The 20102-nt window shown below is 37.7% G+C and overlaps 2 protein-coding genes across 3 annotated transcripts in view; one reads left to right on the forward strand and one right to left on the reverse strand.

The window, feature by feature from the left end:
- Positions 1–4073, reverse strand: part of LOC135466537 (C-terminal-binding protein-like) — a 31498-nt gene extending 27425 nt beyond the window's left edge. For both annotated transcript variants that reach the window (XM_064744078.1, XM_064744077.1), the window contains exon 1: positions 3865–4073. The gene's annotated coding sequence lies outside the window, so the exon portion shown is untranslated. The remainder of the gene's footprint in view (positions 1–3864) is intronic.
- A 123-nt stretch (positions 4074–4196) lies between these two features.
- LOC135466633 (E3 ubiquitin-protein transferase MAEA-like) lies at positions 4197–20065 on the forward strand. The gene is made up of 9 exons (XM_064744225.1): positions 4197–4344; positions 5747–5932; positions 7495–7698; positions 8550–8672; positions 8966–9042; positions 9321–9429; positions 13764–13897; positions 14792–14987; positions 15495–20065. Exons 1-9 carry the CDS (start codon positions 4306–4308, stop codon positions 15594–15596), a joined length of 1170 nt encoding a protein of 389 aa, XP_064600295.1. The 5' UTR covers positions 4197–4305; the 3' UTR covers positions 15597–20065.
- Positions 20066–20102: the final 37 nt, after the last annotated feature.

The following is a 20102-nucleotide window of genomic DNA, read 5'->3' on the forward strand; positions in this document are numbered from 1 at the left end:
ATGAATGCAAAATTATAGGTTTAAGATCACTTTTAACATTAATATATTAAAGACATTTTGGAACAGCATCTCCATGTAGCAGTGGCAGGTGGGACCAAATGCTGTCATTTATAGAATAGCTGGAATACCACGCATACTACACCGCACAGGATGTCTGGCAAGATTTATTTGGAATACAGATATAATCTCTAGTACACACTACCCTTGGAAGTAGCAGTCAAATTGGTGAGCACAAAATATAATGGTTTATCTCTACAGCTGAAGTGGACAGTTCATATCGTAAGTACTTGTATGGTTAATTGTTAAAAGAATGTCATTGAACATATTTTTTGAAATCATAAATGTAATTATTACACATGATACATACAGATACAAGTATGAATATTTTGAAATATATACATGCACACACACACATATATATATACATATACAAATCTGAAAAAACATGTCAACATCTTAAAATTCTTAATTCTGTGCACAAAGATCTCTGGTCTTCAAAAGTAATAAAATTCCTTCTTCCATAACATTTATTGATTTACCTGATTGGTGTTTACGTCCTACTTAAGAATTTTTTTTTATTTCACTTATACCACAACCGCTAGCATTATGATGGGAGAAAACCGGGCAGAGCATGGAGGAAACCCACAACCATCTGCAGGTTGCTGGAGGACCGTCCTTACATGTATTGCTTTGCTGAGTTAAATAACTACTTGTTGTTAAAAAAAATGCAAACCATTCTTTTGGAGAACTAAACATCATAAGTTCCTGTGAGATATGTACAATATACAAGCAATTAATACCGAGGGGAAATAACTCTTATGTTCATTATCCACCTTTTTGACAAAACCTACATGTAATAAAAATGCAAAAATTTATCACTTTCAGAATTTTACAAATATTAAGCAATTTATTCATGGAACAACATACAACAACAAGCAATACTTTACATAATTATACATGTATATAACCATCAACAAGAAATATTTACCATTTACAAGAACACAGTTATTTCAAATCCCTTTCGGTCGGCTCTGTGATTTATTATTTTTCATTTTTTGTGATGTATTCTATATTAATTATTAGGCAGAAACATAGTTTGAAAGTTACCAAATTCATAAAATGTATAATTGTGCAAACCAAGAAATTATACTATTTATAGCTACTATAGCACAATTATTACCACAACAATCGCCCTGAAAGCCATGCATATCTTCAGCAAAGGTTTTTTCTTGTTTTTATGGATGCACTTTAGGCATCAATGCTTTACTTTTAAAGAATTCATCTTTTTGTTAGCCTTTTTTTTCTTAAATATAAAATTTTGTACACTGCATACACTTTTGTTTAAACTCTTTTTTGTTCATTTTGTGAAAGCCTGGTGACTGAAGATAATGATTCACAGCCTTATTAAGTTAATACTCTGATTAAACTCTTAATTTCACAGCTGAGTGTTAATAGGTTCAAGATCTGGTTGATATCAAAACACAATTGTCATCCTCACCCAATCTTTTTGAAAGGTAGCTGTTATACCAATGGCCACTAAACAACAAATGGGGAGTAATAAGGCAAAGTTCAGAAATCCACTACCACCCACCGGGCCTAATCTGGCCTCAGAAGGGCAGGGTGTGGAACCACCGGTGAAGGGCACCTCATAGTTGAATATTTTGATTCTCATACATTTTTAAAGGCCTTGGTTCCTACGGTGTTCCACAACAGGTACCTAGCCCGAAAATTCAGTTTAAGGATGGCTTGTATTTACTGATATGTGGAGAACTCTGCCATCCCGGATGACGTGCATCTGATCACCACGCTGTACCCTACACATAGATACCCTAAGACCAAAAAGTTGTTTGTTGCGGGTAACAATCCCTGTTTTTTTAAGTCGGGTCAGTCGGCATTTTTTTTTTTTTTTTGAAAGTAAATGGGAACTAATCCCCGGCCCGGATATTCTGAACGCTAATTGAACTATGGCAGGTTCAATTATTGTCACCTGCTTCAGGCCATACATTTCCGATTTTAAATGCTCTTTAAAAACTTTGTTGTTTTCATTACCAAGTTCTTTCACACTGAAATCAAATATTCCTTCTTGATTCTGGATCCAACAATAAATTTGAGTAAATTTACCAACATTAAACCTATACAACTGAAGTTGAAAGACATCCACTGCTTTATCCACTGAGGCCAAGGGATGCCAATTTGTGTTTGCCACACAGAAATTATCTTCGCCAAAACTAATGTGGCGAATGGCCAGCCGAAGCCTAGACACTAAGTAGATAATCCGAGTCTTATAATAAATTCAGGCGGTTTCTGTTTTGTAAATTTTATCATTTTTTTTTTTGATGCAAAGGGTACTTGGTAATCAGATGCTGAGAAGGGCTGGATTAGGCCCTGACCCAGGTATCATTTAACATTTTGCCAACATGTATCACCTCACCTACTCCATCTTGAAGCTGAGCAACAACCAAGGCAGTTCATGTAAAGCATGAAAATTAAGTGTTGTAAAGACTTTCACTAAACAAACTGAAAGTGATAATCACATTGTCTATGACCTGAAATTTGACTCATTTCTTTCTCTGATTGGTGTTTTCTGCTGTACTCAAGAATATTTCACTTATATGACGGCGATCAGCATTATGGTGGGAGGAAACCCATGACCATCTACAGGTTGCTGGCCACACAACTACACAATCTAGAATCAAAAGAAAGATCAACCATGAATAAAAATAGAACTCTTTGTAACAAACTGTAAGGATGGAAAAAAAAATTGGTAATTTCCATAAATTTCCATTGGCTTTGATTCCAGCAATGTTATGAGCCTTTAACAAAAACGTTTTAAATGTCATCTCTTGTTGCAAGTGAGATATTTGTTAGACTCTGGCAAAGTATGGCTGAAAACACATTGCCTGTGTTGTTTTAGATGCAATAATATTACTATATGCCAGACGTTCACATTACCAAGTGCACTAATACTCCAGTGACTGACAGCTTTCTAAGTCAGTTATTATCAATGGCTGATGGTTTGAGTAAAATGCACGGTTTAAGAGAGTCAATAGATCCCTATGCATTCCTTTAGTCATAATTAAATTGTAATGGTGTTCACAATCCTTGTTGGTGAATGAATTATGTGCAGAATGAGTCAAACGTATCAACGTACTTAACATAAGAGACTACCACTTTTAGTAGATCTGGGATGAGTGTTAAGTCATGTTTACATTTATACCCAATTTACATTACTAATGTTGTTTTCACACTCAAGCCTGCAAATACCAGGTCTGAAATTACACTCTCACACTTTCACACTCATGAAACAATATTTAGTTGTGTTGGTAACACAGAACAGGTATATTCAAGAGTATGAAGAATATCGATTTAGGTGTCTCATCATTCCAAACATTACAAGTCCAACAGTTTACATCATGGCAAAGACTGAAATTCTTTGGATATGTACATCATTTAGCTTTATCATTTGGTGGTGTGGTGCAGTGGTGTGGCACCTTCAAATGTGATGCATTTTAAATATTAAGTTTTCAAATTGCCAGTCAATCCTATGCTGAAACCAAACGTACATAACACAACCAAGTAATATATGGAAGCTCGTATCTTAAAATATTAACATCATGGACACTACTTTACACACAACATGCGGCATGGTGTTGTTGTTGTATTGCTCAGCTCAATGCTTGCATGAATCTTCGTGGATTTAGAGTCTGCACACAGCTAATGTCACACAATTTACAATTTCAATCACATGCATTATGATAAAACAGTGAACAATACTTAAAGCAAGTTTACGTTCCCTTTCTTGTAACCTCTTCATCAAAAGGAGCATGACAAATCAAACACAGATAATCGAAATTTTATATTCACCTTTGGAAAATAGACAAAGACTGCCGGCGAGTTCAACTTGGACCGCTTAATTCTGCCCTTGCGCTAAATGAATTTCTGCTTGCTCCTTTTTTTCTGAATCGACAACCTTAAAATTACACTAATAAACCTTGTAGACTGCCGTTTGACAGATCATAAACAACTAATTTCCCAAATAAACTGGATTTGTTACTCTTCAGGCAAAGCAACTGTTAACCACACACTGCAGTTGCAGCGGATCTCCCATAATCTCGCGAAATCTCGCTGCACAAATTGTTTAATGCAAAGTGTTAGCTGAAGGTATTCAGTGGCTCTTTTTTAAAATTATATTTAAATTTCTGTCTACATAAGTGGACTGAAAGCAGTGAAAAGACTTTTACTCAGAATAATTATCTCAAACGAGAACGTCAGATTAGAGCAAGACCAACAACAACAACAACCAGAATGGCAGACGTCAAGTCGCTAGAACACCCAACTCTGAAGGTGATGAAAAAAAGACTGATATTGTCGAGATCTTGAAACTAACAGTATTGTAATACTTTGCGCTAATGTATCGGCAACTATTTACCAAACTATCAGGTAGCCGTATGTCCAATCAACCGTTAAAGTTGAAGGATAAAATGCTGGTAAAAATGGGACAGAAGTCGTAAAAAATAACTTATACTGTCCCACCCCCAGTAAGGAAATGTACGCAGTTTTTAACTAACGCATTGTTGTCAAAGAAAAAGTTTCCATTTAAGGCAGCATTGTTTTATATTAAGTTTTTTTTTAATGTAGTCAAATGTGTGAACTTTCATTTCCATGCTTACACATTTGTCAGTGCTAAACAAAACAGGGTTATAAGACAAAAGAAATTGGAGTAGGCATAAATACGAATCATCTGTTAGTCAAACCAAAGAATCAGTAGCTTACAGCGAGATGAGTGATGAAAACATAGAGAATTGTCAGGTGAAAAATTTTGAGAAGAAAGCTTCTTTAAATGCTGCCCATGCACTTGATCTACTATTATGGCCGAAGTCCCAAGAGCTGCTGAACCTCATCCTAAATAGAAAAGACCCAGAAAGTGAATGGCTCGTTTCACTTTATCATTGACCAGGCTGCAGTGTATGCAATCAGAAAGTATGTACTCATTTACAAAACTCATGTGCCCCAAAATGTGCGATACTAATCATTATGGCCGAAGTCTCAAGAGCTGCTGAACTTCATCCTAAATAGAAAAGACCCAGAAAGTGAATGGCTCGTTTCACTTTATCATTGACCAGGCTGCAGTGTATGCAATCAGAAAGTATGTACTCATTTACCAAAACTTATGTGCCCCATAATGTGAGCAGCAATCAGTAATTTGGGATTGAATTTGCCTCCTACTTTACCATATTTTGATGCATATTGCTCAGCCTCAAGATCGGATTTTGTTGAAAGGGTGGTCATATGTTACCAGTTTAAATATGACAGGAGTGAAACCCCATTTGAAAGATTGAACCCACTGTGGCTGTGCTGTTCTCACTCATGGAGGGGTTGGATGCAAATTTGTATTGTATATTCCAATGTTTTCCTAATTATATTATGGAAGTGTAACATAAAGTTGGGCACATGCAAACAGTTTTTAATACATGTAAGCTGTATATATATGCAATTCACAAAAGGTGTGTAGTGTTTAGATTGCTGAAATCGTAAGATCATTCTGATCTGAGCGGTTAGCTTTTAGTTCGATGTCCTTGCCACTTTTGCTCCTTAAAGTTATATTTTCAGCAACTTTATGCCCTTAACAGATTAAGAGATGCATCATCTGGTTTGAAGTATGTCAGGAATATCTGCTTCAAATACGAGTCAAAGAACTAAATTGCTTGAAGCTGCAGCACTTGACAAGTTCTCTTATGTTTTGCAGGTTCCATATGAAGTGTTGAATAAGAAGTTTCGAGCTGCACAAAAGAACATTGATCGTGAGATAGCTCATGTTCAAACAGCGGCCAATGACTTGGAGAAATGTTTTCACAGTGGCCGTGTGACAGTGGGAGAAGTTAGCACTGCACTGGATACAGTGGTTGAGAAGCTTTCATTACTGAAGCGCAAAGTATGTTAGTTGTGTTTGAAAGCCAGTGTTTGTCATATTATGTGCATGTTCACATGTGGGAGGTCTTATTTCATACAGTTAATTGGTTATAATGTGCCCCTTGAATGCTGAGGGGCCTCCATAGCCGAGTGGTTAGTGTGTTAGCGCAGCACAGTGGAGCCTCCCACCAATGCGGTTGCTGTGAGTTGCAACTGTGCTTATGCTAGTTTCTTCTCTGTTCGTACTTGAGAAAGTCTGTCTGCAGAGGTCTGCTCAGCTTGGTTTTCTCCACCATAATGCTTGCCACCATCTTATAAATGAAACATTCTTGAGTATAGTGAAAAACACAAATCAAATAAAATTTTTTATTTATTTCATTGGTGTTTTACGCCGTACTCAAGAATATTTCACTTATATGACGGCGGCCAGCATTATGGTGGGAGGAAAACAGGCAGAACCCGTGGGAAACCCAAAAATTGTTGGCAGACCTTCCCTCTTACCGAATCAAACAAATGATTAGATCAGTAATAAATAAATCTTGAATGTTGAGTCGAAGAAGACCTCACTTCGTAATTGTGTCATGAAAAAAGGTTTCTTTCAAAATTGTTTCTTATGTACTATACCTTTTCAATAATTACAGACACTCACTAACTGAGACACACTCAAACTAAGTGAGTAGATCACAGAAATCTCCTGCAAAGAGCTCACAGCGGGTGCTATCGGCCTGTCAGCTGGTTCAGCTGGAGTGTAGGGCTTCCCTGGATTGTAAAGCTAGCCTTTCCATACAACTTATACACGGCAACTCACAAAGTCATTATTCAGTACATTGATATGAGAACATCAACCTAGTGAAAATGTCTCCTTGCTATTTCCCTTCACGAAACGCTCACCATGCCCTTTTCCCAGCTCTACAAACTATGCTATCCACTATTTAAAGTCAATGATTGTGTGACATTATTTATAGGGGAACATTCAAAACCCCACAGCATTAGACATTATATCCACAGGATTGTCTTGAATCTACAGACCACTGATTGTACTAAAATTTTTGTCTAGCCAAAAGCAGCTGGTGAAAAGTTGCTGATTTTAGTTTTCAACATTAAAATCAATACCAGTTGATATAGTCTTATGATTGCAGAAGGCCGTTTGTAAATTCCTACAGGGAAAGTCTGAAGATTACTTCTGTGAGTTCAAGTCCAGCTCATGCTGGCTTCCTCTCCGGTCATAAGTGAGAAGGTCTGGCAGCAACCTGCGGATGGTCGTGGGTTTCTCCCGGGTTCTGCCCGGTTTCCTCCCACCTTAATGCTGGCCGCTGTCGTATAAGTGAAATATTCTTGAGTATGGCGTAAAACACCAATCAAATAAATAAATAAATAAATCTGATTGTGATCAGGTGGTTGAGATGCTTGTGTAACAATTGTTAGGATACAAGAGATGTTGATTCAATCAAACCCTTGGGCAGTGAACTATACTGTAATAATCAGGGGAGCCTCTCTGACCGAGGTGGTTGGTGTGTGAGCACTGCGCAATGGCCCACTCTCCTACATATAGCTTTCTCTAGAGGAATCTTTCCTTTATCACAGGCTGACGAGAGTATCCAGGATGAGTTGGAGGCAGCCAAGACGTGTAAAAGGCGGGTGGAGCACCTGAAGCTGGCTGACAGTGCCCAGGGGGGTGCCGTGACAGTGTGGAGGAAGAAGCGCCTGGACAGGATGCTGGTGGAATACTTCCTGAGGGCAGGCTATTATAACACTGCCTTAAAGTTGGCAAAACACTCAGAACTGGTGGTGAGTAGGCTACAGACCAAGCACTCATAACTGGTGGTGAGTAGGCTACAGGCCAAGCACTCATAACTGGTGGTGAGTAGGCTACAGGCCAAGCACTCAGAACTGGTGGTGAGTAGGTCACAGACCAAGTGCTCAGAACTGGTGGTGAGTAGGGCACAGGCCAAGCACTCAGAACTGGTGGTGAGTAGGGCACAGGCCAAGTGCTCAGAACTGGCGGTGAGTAGGCTACAAGCCATACACTCAGTACAGCTGGTTAGTAGGCTTCTCAGATCTGGTCGGCTACATGTCAGGCACTCAGAACTGGTGGCGAGTTGGCTACAGGCCAAGCATCCTAATTACAAAAGTGTGGAGTGGAATTGGTTGGTTTTGGATGTACATGTAGGTGTTATGGTAAGGCAATACATAAATCCATCTAATAAAGCAAATTGGAATTTGTTGATGTTAAAAAATATTTGTTTCATCACTTGCCAAATTATCAATTTGTTGATTTTGTGTTGACAGAGAATGCTAAGTGATTTTAAAGAGGTAACTTAAATTTCATTTTAGCATGATTTCCCCATCTCACTTTTTGGTGACAACAAGCAGTCAATGATGCTTTGTGCAGTCTAACACTCATTCCACTCAGTGCCTATTTATGTGTCATATGGGAAAGATCTTGAATAACTTGAAACAGGCCCATGCTTTCTCTTTGGCTCTCCAGTTTCCTCCGTGAGTGAGAACTTCTGGAGCCTGGCGTTGAGCAACAATCAAATAAACACTGTAAATATTAATGTAAGGCGGAAATATTACATTGTTATTATTATTTTTTTTTATGTCTTTATCTGAATCAGAAGTTTGGTCTTTTTCTGCAGGATTTGACAAACATAGATCTGTTCTTGACTTGTAAAGAAGTGGAGGAATCGTTGCTGCGACATGAGACTGCTGCTTGTTTGACCTGGTGTCATGATAACAGATCAAAGCTAAGGAAAATGAAGGTGGTTATCCAGTACACATGCACTCAACAAGCCAAGCTCAAAGTTTTTGTTATACCACATACAACCATTCAATTTGGCTTGTTTCATTAATTTCCGCTAACATGCCCAACAAACACCTAATCGACACTTGAATTTTACTGTAAAACATCCTGGAATTTTAGTAATGATGGAGTGGAAAATCGTGGATTATCATGGAATTTTAAAACCTAGTGGCTGTACATTTGCACACTTATCCATTCTACTCAGCTATGACAAGTGTTATTGTGTTTACTGAAATATTTTATGTATTTCAGAGTACGTTGGAGTTCAACTTACGGCAACAAGAATACATTGAGCTGATCCGAAATAACAAACGTCTGGAAGCTGTGAAGTACGATTTTCAATACCTTTTTCCAAGCCTAAAGAAGGAATGTCACTTTTGAAATATTAAATACTCACAGTCTAAACAGAATTTGTCTGCTGCCATCCTTAAAGCCAGTGTTGGTTGTGTCAAGTCAAAAAATCTTAAACATGGCATTAAATAGCAATTAAATAAATAAATTATTGATTTGTTTGATTGGTGATTTACATTTGTATTCAAATAAATAAAGTGTATATTTATTTTTATGATTATGATATGTAGTAGAGTATGTACATTCTCGTTTTTAGACATGCTAGGAAATATTTCACATCTCTGGAAGATGACCAGGTGAAGGACATCCAGAAAGTGATGGGCTTACTGGCTTTTCCTGTGGACACGGAGATCATTCCTTACAGGGTAAGCACAGCTTCTGGCAACAATATCATATTCTATGTCCCCTGCAAGGGAAAGCGTTTATCTTCATTTGCACTTGTCCATGAATGGGTATGACAAGATGTTCAAAAAATTACTGCAATTAAGCACATGTAAGAGTCTTCAAATTTGGTACACGTTGAATTCTGTATTACACTGTGAACAGGTGTGAATGTCGCGGTATATGCAGGGGCTCATTTTTTAAAGGGAATCTGTGAACCCAATTCCCAAAATATTCCTGTGATACAAAGTTAAAGGATTTGGATAAAGAAACAGAAAAAAAAAGAATATTTAAGCAAACAATAAGTTTCAGTCTGCATGAAGAATTCTGTAATTGTCTATGATTCAGCATGCATTTTATGATCTATTTGGTCTGAAACAAATCAATATACTGAAATTTAGAATTGGATTCCATTGTGACGAAGTAACAGGAAACCTTTTATGTCGTATTGGTTTTCAAAAGCACCCAGCACATCCTCATACTGAATTTGGGGGCTACTTAATACATTGAAATTTCAACTACCATACCTTCTCAATAATTGTAAACACTCGCTCATTGAGTTTCCTGCAAAGCGCTCATAGTGGGTGATATCGGCATGCCAACTGGCCCAGCTTGAGTATAGGCCTACCCTGGTCTATAAAGCCAGCCTTTCCTGACATCTTGTATGTAGCAACTCAAGATGTCATTTTTCAGTATACACGCTTGTTCACAAAAAAATAAAAGAAAAAAATATTGATACTGGGACATTAACATATTGAAAATATCTCTTACCCAAATTCCCTACCCACGACACTCACCATACCGTTTTCCCAGCTTTGTTTTATAAACTATGCTATCCGATATTTGAAGTTGATGGTTTTGTGGCATTTACAGGGGAACATTAAAGACCTTATCATGTTGGGCAGTATATCCTCACCATTGTCTTGAATCTACTGATCGCTTGTCTTCCTCCCCACTCATGTATAGGGCCATATAACATTGCTACAGATACTAATTTTTCAGAGAGAAGACGGTACTCCCGACTTCGAAAGAGAAGGAGTATGGTACTTTTGACTTTTCAAGTAGGCCCTACGTGGTACTGCAGAACACATTTTTTCAAACACTTAACTCTGCGCTATTTTGGATCACGAGTAATTAATATGTGTACCTGTAAAGTGTGAAGGCAATCAAATGAAGGGGGCTGGAGAAAAGACTTGGGTGTGCATATATGTGTACATGTACATAGGCCGATATGTACAGGGTTAATTCTTTCCTGTGGAGCTATCTAGGACTACACAAGTAGATGTAGGCCTACAGGTAAATTGTCCAAATCTTTGACTAATCATTACATTCTAGAATAAAGTAATTCTTTCAGCTCTTCTGTAAGAGGAATGAATTTACGTGAAATTAATACATTAATTTATTTCACATCAGCCTCTGTGGGGTTTATGTCAATAACTCACCCACTGCACTGACAATTTAATCTGTACTTTTCATTTGTTGTGCTTTGATAGCAGGGGTTACAGTATTATTTTTTCTATAGTAACCTGCCTGATGTAACAGGTAAATTTTCTTTTACCTATCTAAGCATTCTTGGTCCATACAAACTTGTTAACAACTGCCGTCTTTGGGTAAAACATGATAAAACGCTTGTTGATACAGGCTATATCCAAAGGTACATTTGAAGACAACAATTTATTATTTTGTGCTTGAATTATTGTCAGTATAAAGTATATATTTGAAGTGTTTTTGTGCATATGTTGCTAGCTGTTCTCATGATATTTTTTATTCCATTGCATTTTCTTTTCTCTTTACCAAATCATAAGTACATATACATGTCAAAACTCAACCCTCGATGATACTTTAACATTGCAGACTTTACTGACGATCCGTGAGGAATTGAAATCAGACATTTGGGAGCGATGTAAAGATAATTTTGTGCAGCACAGTAGCCAAAAAGGCCATTTATAACACTGCTTCATCTTATTCATAGTAAACTCTGGAGAATGTCACAAAGACAAATATCACGGTAGCCATTCTTCACGGCTGTGGGTGGTGGCATACAAGCTTTTTCTGTAGCCTACAGTGTTGGCTAATACTAACACATGGTGGAGAACATCGAGCACATGGTTTGCTGTGAAGATTTTCTTTGTTGATTTTGACAGGGCTATCTGCTATAAATCTCACACGTACGCTAGCTTTCGGGATCTTAGAAGTACACACAAATCTTCGGGCATATACAGAACGCTCTCTCTTAATTTTAGTACCGTATTATCTAATTTTGTAAGCGTATTCATGCCTTTAACACTGATTTAAGAATTGTAAAAGTTGCTGCAAAGCACCTTATAATTTCCCACACAAGCTAGGGTGAACGAAATCAAGAACAAGTTCAGTTGAAGTTCAAATATATATTGAAGGAAACATTAAATCTTTATACAAGGTGATATAGGTGCAGTGATACTAAGAGATGAATGGCTTAGTTAACCCACAGTTGAGCCATGGGGAGATAGCACACAGAGCTGTGATTCTTGGTAATTGAACACATCTGGAGGATTGTACATACCTTTGACAAAACCAATAAACATGCTCACTGAACATGTAACTGTTAACCGTAGTAGAATGGCTACACAGCTACTGGCCGAATGCACATCTCACGTATGAGGTGCTGAGTGAGTTGTGCCAAAACGCGTTAGTGAGCAACGATATGTCAGCACTAGTACCATCTGCATATCTTCTACCATAATGCATGTCTCATGTCTGATCTGCAAGAGTATGTCATGCCAAAACAGGCGGATTGAGGTTAGACGGTAGGCCAGTAATAAATAGACCAACATTGATAAGCAGGCAAGTCTTTCAGAACATCACCGAATGACGGATATATGTAAGTAAGTAAAAAAATACCCATATGCGTTTTAGAAGCTAATTTACAAATATAAATGCAACACTTTTATAACGCTTTACAGGTTTGTCATTGTTGGAGTAAGAAAATCTGTTTTCACGCAGTTTGCTAGAATTAGAACTCGTGATCACACCTTACCAGTGTAGGCCTTGATGATCTAACAATAGCGTTCATTATATGGAAATTTGGGCAGAGGAGATGCCAAACTATAACCTGTTGAGTATTCAGATATAAAGGGCTGAGCTGTATTGATATCACTGTTAATCCCAGCCTTTCCCACAGCTCTGTGTATAGTCTTTGAAGTTTCAACAGTTTAGGAGACCCGTCAATCACAGCAGAGACTTGATCTGACCACCTGGTATTTTGTCAGTTGTTTTTAATTCTACTTACTGAAATAAATGACTACATGGCTTCACTGAAATTGTTTAGTAACAAAGTCTATGGCGCTGTCACAAAAATTACTTACTAAATTTTTCGACGATGGATGGATCCATCCTTGATAACAAGTCAATGGCTTGTTACGCGTAACCAGCAATGTTTGATTGAGGGTCTAGATGGACGAGTGGGTGTGTAATCACCTGCTCTCAGTTCATGCCTGGGGGGTTTACCCATGTCGCAAGGGCCAGCAGCCAGACTGTCTCTGGGTATTACTGCACAGGTGAGGGCTAATCACTCTCCCCTGTCATTTCCTCTTGCAACTAAAATCAGCTAAACTTTATGGCCAGAAATTTTCGGCTGAACTCTACGGGATTTACGGTATATATGTGTTGCTTTGAAAGGCATCACGTATATGACAGAAAGCATATAAACAATGTTCGCCCAGAAAACAAAGTTCAAGTGCTTAGATCCAAGGGAGAAGATGAATGGGCTGATTTCCCAGAAGTAGGGCAGTAGGGCTTAATCAGCACAAACGTTTACCGGTAATCGTACTGTTTTTTTTTTTTTTTTTTTTTTGAATATGTTGACATTCATCACAATACTGAGTCCATCTAGGCCTCTTACAACCGTTCAATCTTTAAAAACCCAGCAGTGTAGTTGTCAAGCCATAGAGGTTCACTGAGGCATGACGGAGGTGTGGACTACTGTCACTGATCGACTATTGGTAATCCTGTACTCCCCCACAGAGAGTTTATTACTTAAGACAACAGCCCTCGCTAGACATCATGGTGTACATTTTCAGGAAATGTGTCTGTAATTATTGAGAATATTTCACTTATATGACAGTGGCCAGCATTATGGTGGGAGGAAACCGGGCAGAGCACAGGGGTAACCCACAACAATCCGCAGGTCGCTAACAGACCTTCCCACATATGAGCGAAGAGGAAGTCAGCTGGGGACCACTGTTGATATACACAAATCTCAACCCCATTGATACTCATTATGGTTAAGGCCTATTATTCATGGCAGTTTTTGGCATGTTCTTGGTATATTCTATTCCAGGCACTGCTGGACACAAACCGCTGGCAGGAGCTGGTGGAGCAGTTTAGAGAAGACAACTACAAGCTACACCAACTAAACAGCATGTCTATCTTCACAGTCACACTCCAGGCTGGACTCTCAGCCCTCAAAACACCGTATCCTTTTCTGGGCTTATTAGCATTCAGCTCTTAACTTGCCATTACTAGTACATATAAGGAATACATGAAAAGGAGCTCTAAAGCTAAAGATCATGGTTTGAAAGGAAATGAAGATAGGTATGCCAAAGAAAAATGGAAAAGTAAAAATTAATAGTGGACAAAAATGTTTGGAAATAACACCATCAAAGAAGATACCAGAAATGTGGGACCAGCTCAGCTCCATTTGAACTCTTCCTCCAGAGACTTGTTTTGGCAGCTGTCATTGCATTGACATTTGGCGCCTTAGGCAAACTGTAGTTTAAAGCCATTTTGTTGCCCCAGGAAGAAATCTGTGGGGCTTTTTTCGTACCTTAAGATGTTTAGGACACATCGTGAGTTGCATATTTTGCAATAAAAAAAAAAATAGAAGCATTTCATGTATCCTCCATGTAAAGTGAGAGATTACTGATGTGTTTGAAATGTGACCAGAGGCAAATGATGAACAGTAGCTGAAACCTTTTGCATTCATGTCTTGAAGCTCTCATCTGTGGCGTTTAAAGAGCCTGTCTGGTTTATGAGATGAAGGCATTATTTTCTTTCTGCCTGTAGCCAATGATGTTTGAATGAAGCGCTGGCTAGGACGTAGAGTCAGGAGGTTTGTCATGTACCTAGCATAAAGTATTGAGCTTGCTCTATGGGTCTCATATGGGAAAGTTCCTCAGTTACTTTCCAAGGGCTGGTGGTTTTCTTCACACTTTATTTACCACGTTTTAAAAAATCTCACCACCATCTCATATTAATGTAATATATTCTTGATTTCAGCATGGAACACTAATTAAATAAATAAATATATATTTTTAGACATGCAGATCTTTATCTGTTTCTAATAACACGTTCTTTGACTGTGGATAGTCACTGTTACAAGGAGAACTCTGACCACAGGAATCCTGACTGCCCTGTGTGCTCCCGTAACCTCAACCAACTGGCTCACCCGCTGCCCTACGCACACTGCTCCAATTCCAGGCTCATCTGCTCCATCAGTGGTCTCCCCTTGAATGAGCATAATCCCCCTATGATGCTTCCAAATGGCCATGTGTATGGCTTGAGTGTGAGTTCTCTCATTTAATTGTGCTTTCTTTATGTGTCTGATGAAGGTACTGCATTAATAGATGTAGTGTAGTTAAAATGACATAAATGCTGACGTATGGTCAGCAAACGTATCGTTAGCAGGCGCTTTTTTTCAACAAAGGCCTAGGACAGAACTCAAATTTGCCAAACCGAGCATGTGTATTCATGATTGTGATCCCAGTCTGTTGGATCAACCAGCTTTTCTCTAATGTGTTCTGGGAAAATGTTTGAAGTTGAATGTTATTTACCCCTATGCAAAATGATCAGACTACTTGCCTGCTTTCTGATTATAATTATTTTTAATTCCAACAATTTACCCTTTTGCTGTCAGCTGAAGGAAAATTTGCTTTCTTTCTGGTGTAACAATGTTTTGAGAAATATCCCAAAATTTCCAAGAAATCATGTGAATAAGGTAAAAGAAAAATACTGTATGTTAATTATCCTGGCAATAAGGATATTAACCTATCCTGAATTTTTGCCCATTCAGGCCCTGGCTTCCATGGCTGCTGACAACGAAGGTCGGGTTGTCTGTCCTCGAACGAAAACCATATTCAACCTTGAGGAGACGGAGAAAGTGTTTGTCATGTGATACATGATTATTTTAGAAGTGGTTTGTCTCTTTTTCTTTATGGTTTTGACTGTGGGTGTCACGTGGTGTTTGTCCTGGCATCTGTCTGGTAATGAATCTGACACCCTAAGCCAGATGATTAACACCATTCCGCTGTGCTCCCACTGAATGGATCACAATATAGAGAAAATATAGAGTATATCTGGACAAAATGTGGTTATCGCTAACTGTGTTACCAAGCCTTTGTCTTGAGAGTTTACATAATTCTAATGGCTGTGCCCAATGGTAATACATGTCTAAAGTATATCCTACTACAGTCCCGAGAATTTGTGCTTCAGTGCTCCATGAAATGGATCATTCCAGACAACGCAAGACTTAACCTGCTGCCAGATCTGTGAGGTAAAGCTCTGTCATAAGCTCCTGGCCATCTACTCTGAATCAGGGAGGAGATTGACTGCGAAACACATGTAGTTTGGCATAGTCAGAGAGAGAGAGGGTTGCTCTGAGCTTTCTAAGGGTGACCACTCGTGACATCCTCACCCAAAGCAGCCTGTTAGCATTAAAGCGGAGTGTGTAGAAATAATTTGTCAAGAGCAGTTACTGCAGTTACTTGATTCATCTGCAAGATCAAAGATATCAAATCATGAATATGTTGTAAAAGTACTTTTTTTTAGTTTCAAAATTTTAGATTTTAAACAGGAAACAGATCTCAGACAAATAAAATTTAGTGGGAATTTAGTGAAATAGTAGTAACTTGCAAAATAATGCAGACAGTAACAAGTATTCAGGGATTTCCCCACTGTTTCCTGTGTAAGTGGAGGCTACAATATGTTTGAGTGGCATTTAGAAGTTGGGAAGGAAGTACACTGGGGAAAGTCTTCTTATGGATATACATTTTTTAATAAGTATTTGGGAGCACAGAATTGTACTAGTTATTTAAAAATCTGCATGTACGATGTACGATCCTTCCCACTTTCCAGCACAAAAATGGAACTTTCTGTGAAAGGGAACACTCCTTCATTGTATGTTCCTTTTTCAAACGCTTGTGTTCTGTTGATTTCACGTGAGATGAATGTCACTTTATGATACACGGAGTTTCTTTGTGTACGCTATGTATGGATAAGAAGTCTGAAAACTAACCTAGCTCAGAAATAAGTTATGTGGATACTTATTGGCCCATAGTTTTGTGTTTCTTTAACACATGCTAAAAAAATATGTTTTTTTCACTTGCTGTTAATCATTTTAATGCCAGATTTTGATTAATGTACCTTTATCAGTTATGATGTACATGATGTAATTTTTTTATCCATGCTTTAAACTAACTTTAGGGTGGTAAATTGTTTTTTGTTTAGTGAATTAAGGTGTTTCAATACACCTTTTATACCATCTGAAATACGTCTGCAAAGGACTACTTGCATTCCTCTGTAGATGGCTGGTTATTTTTGAGTCATACATTTCCTGATATCTTGGAAGAGCATGCGATTTTTATAGGATTGCCTACATGTACAAATGTAAACTTGTTTAGTTGTGCTTATGGCAGTAAATTCTTGTCCTAGAAGGATATTCAAGACCTTGGATATCCAGACACTTCATTCATACGAGTCCTCGCCAAGTAGACGACGATGGTTAAGATAAAATAGTAAGATATAGGGAAATGAAAACATAGGGTGATACGGCTGATAGTAATGAGAAATTATACATGTAGTGTGTAAGACAACAGAACAATGTGCAATGCATAAATAATTTGCGAACGTCAATCAAACCTGGTTTTGTATTTATCAGACCCTAAAGCAGAGTTTTGTATTAACTGACATGTAATAATGTTTTCATTGCCATGTGGAAGCGAGTAAATGTATTGGCTCAAGTAAAACGGCAAAAGCCTGGATGTTCGCAGTCTCAGATACATGTATTTTATATTTGGGATATGATGGTCACGCAGGGTAGTTATTAGGTGTTAGCTAAATCAGTTGGCAATGTTCTCGGCTTCACTTTCGCACTACCAAGTAAAATGCATTCTGAAACCTCTGCTGGGAAGAATGAAAGCTTATCTTAGCGCTAGTGTTGACTGTAAATTAAGACGTTTGTCTGGCCTGGCAGTGTTGAAAATTGTATGGATTACATTCCAGAATTAAGACAACAATTTTGGAATTTGTAACACAAAGTACTGACATATTCTTCAAGTAATTTTGAAATGCGCTTTTTAGTAGCCAGTTTGAGTATTACAAGTAGCTGAACGTGAACATTTTACCATCTTGTATGTCTGTTGTTCTTGATTCCATGACATGATTTTCTTTATTTTAGTCATAATTGAATAATTTTTTTCTTTATGTGGCTAATTACATATACATACTTAACTCAGGATTATTATGGCTTTTTCGCAATTTTTGGTTAAAACATTCTACTAGATACATCTCTAATTGGCTTACAGTACAGATAGTAAATCTTCATACATTTAGGTTTAAACTATTCATTTTCTCAGTTGAATGCATCTGTTCATTTTTTTAAGAAAGCTGTAAACACTAGAGCTTTGGGAAGAGAATTACTCTGTGTGACTGATGTAAATCTACTGTATAATTTGGATAATGCTTAGCCTCAGATTTGATTTTAAACCCCCTATTTTATGTTGTATGGTTAACCAAGGCAAACAAGAATTTGACTTATTCCCTCGTATTTAAATGCTTGCTAATGAATTGTTGTGTATCTCCAATTTTTTTTTCATATAATAAGACACGTATATGTGAGTGCCAACTGAAAGTTTTGAATTCTTTAATTTGAACATGAATACATGTATAACAATAAAACTCACAGAAGTTAGCATGGTTTGTGACAATCTCTTTGCGTGCCTGGTACTGGTAACGGATGAAGTCATGCGTCAGAAATTCATGTCTTGCTTCTCATCCAAGTGTATAACTAGTCCCGTGTATATATCTTTGTAATACTTATGTTATTGTTATTATTACAGTACATACTCTTGACGGCTTAGAGGATGTTTAGACCAACAGTGAGGATCAAACATGTGGCTTTATATGTAACAAGTAACAATGTATATTCAGTACGTGTGACAGCGAATAACAGAGTTCAGAACTATTTTTTGGACCATTAATTTAATGGTCATAACTTTAGACAATAACATGTGAGTGTGCATGTATACTTTAAACAGTGAGTACAAAGTTACAGCATATTGTATTGGTTATCATGTTACAGTCAGTTGAAATAAGACAGGGTTATTTGGTTCCTACTAACCGGTAACCTGGTTGTCAATTCTGGCATTGTATGTTGAATTCTGGTGATCTGAATCAAGACGGTTGTACTTGTTGACCTACCTAACCTTTTGTCACTTAGCGAGATACATTAGAAATTGTAATCAGTCCTCATTCTGCATGTAATATGCATGGCCTATGCTACATATACAAAGTAATACGAAGCCTTGGTGTGTGCTGAATGTCTTTCATAACTAGGGTAATATTTGTACAAGAGACTGTTGTAATATTGTTATCAGACATCGCCTGCATATTACATTTTCATCCACATGGGGCCCTGTAAAAAATGCTTCTTATAGACTGTAGTGTAGTGTGAAGTGGAATTCTCCATGTTGAACCATTCCGATATTCTTCTGTCTCTTCTGCTTTTGGGGCAGATTGCCGTGTGTACAAACCGTGTGTATGTGGCATGATGTTTGTGTAAAGAACTTACAATTACAAACCCAGATTTACCACTTGTATGTTAACTTTTTGTACACGCTCTCGCTGTGATGATCCACACTGAACTCTGTGATTCAGCAAGTGTCTAGTAGAAACCAGTGTGAATTTTGTGGCAATAATTTATGTCTGGGGTTGTTGTGTGTGCTGCGTGAGTTTGTAGAGTCTATAATTGAAAAGTATCTTGTAACAAGAAGAAAAATAAAGAAGGAAAAAATGTTTCTGATTCTGCTTACATTGTCAGTGTATAAATCAAGGTTAAAATTTATATATATGCTAATAAAAACCTATAGGCCTAGACTTAATGTTACTGCTGAACCTCTGAGCAATGTTGTTGATAATGGAGTTAGATTGAATGTCATGTCCATTCCTGTGACGATTATAACCATTGTTGACATTGGTTTTCTGGAAGACATTTTTCGACCTCAAGTAGGACACCTTTTTGTTTGGCTGTATGTCATGTTTATCAACTGAATACATGTACTCAACATGAGCACCAAAGACTGCATACATGTATAACTTAACTGTAAAAAATTACATGGTTGAAGCCAAAACAGCTAGTTACAGGTTTTAGCTACAGGTAGCACACTTTGAAATAACAGCCTCTTGTTGTCTTGATAGAAGATGATTATGCATATGTCAGTGGTCTGATAGATGTGAACAAGGTAATGCACATGTGCTATGTGGGTTCTGAATAACATGTAAACAAAAGCTATTGTTTCATTGCTCTTTAGAAAATAGGCAGGAATGGCTCGGATCAATATGTCTGTACCTTGATTTTGCATTATAATAAAACACTTTAGTAAGTGTGTTTTTTTGTGTTGTGTTC

Source organism: Liolophura sinensis, chromosome 6, assembly GCF_032854445.1.
Source record: "Liolophura sinensis isolate JHLJ2023 chromosome 6, CUHK_Ljap_v2, whole genome shotgun sequence".
Classification (NCBI taxonomy): Eukaryota; Metazoa; Mollusca; class Polyplacophora; order Chitonida; family Chitonidae; genus Liolophura; species Liolophura sinensis.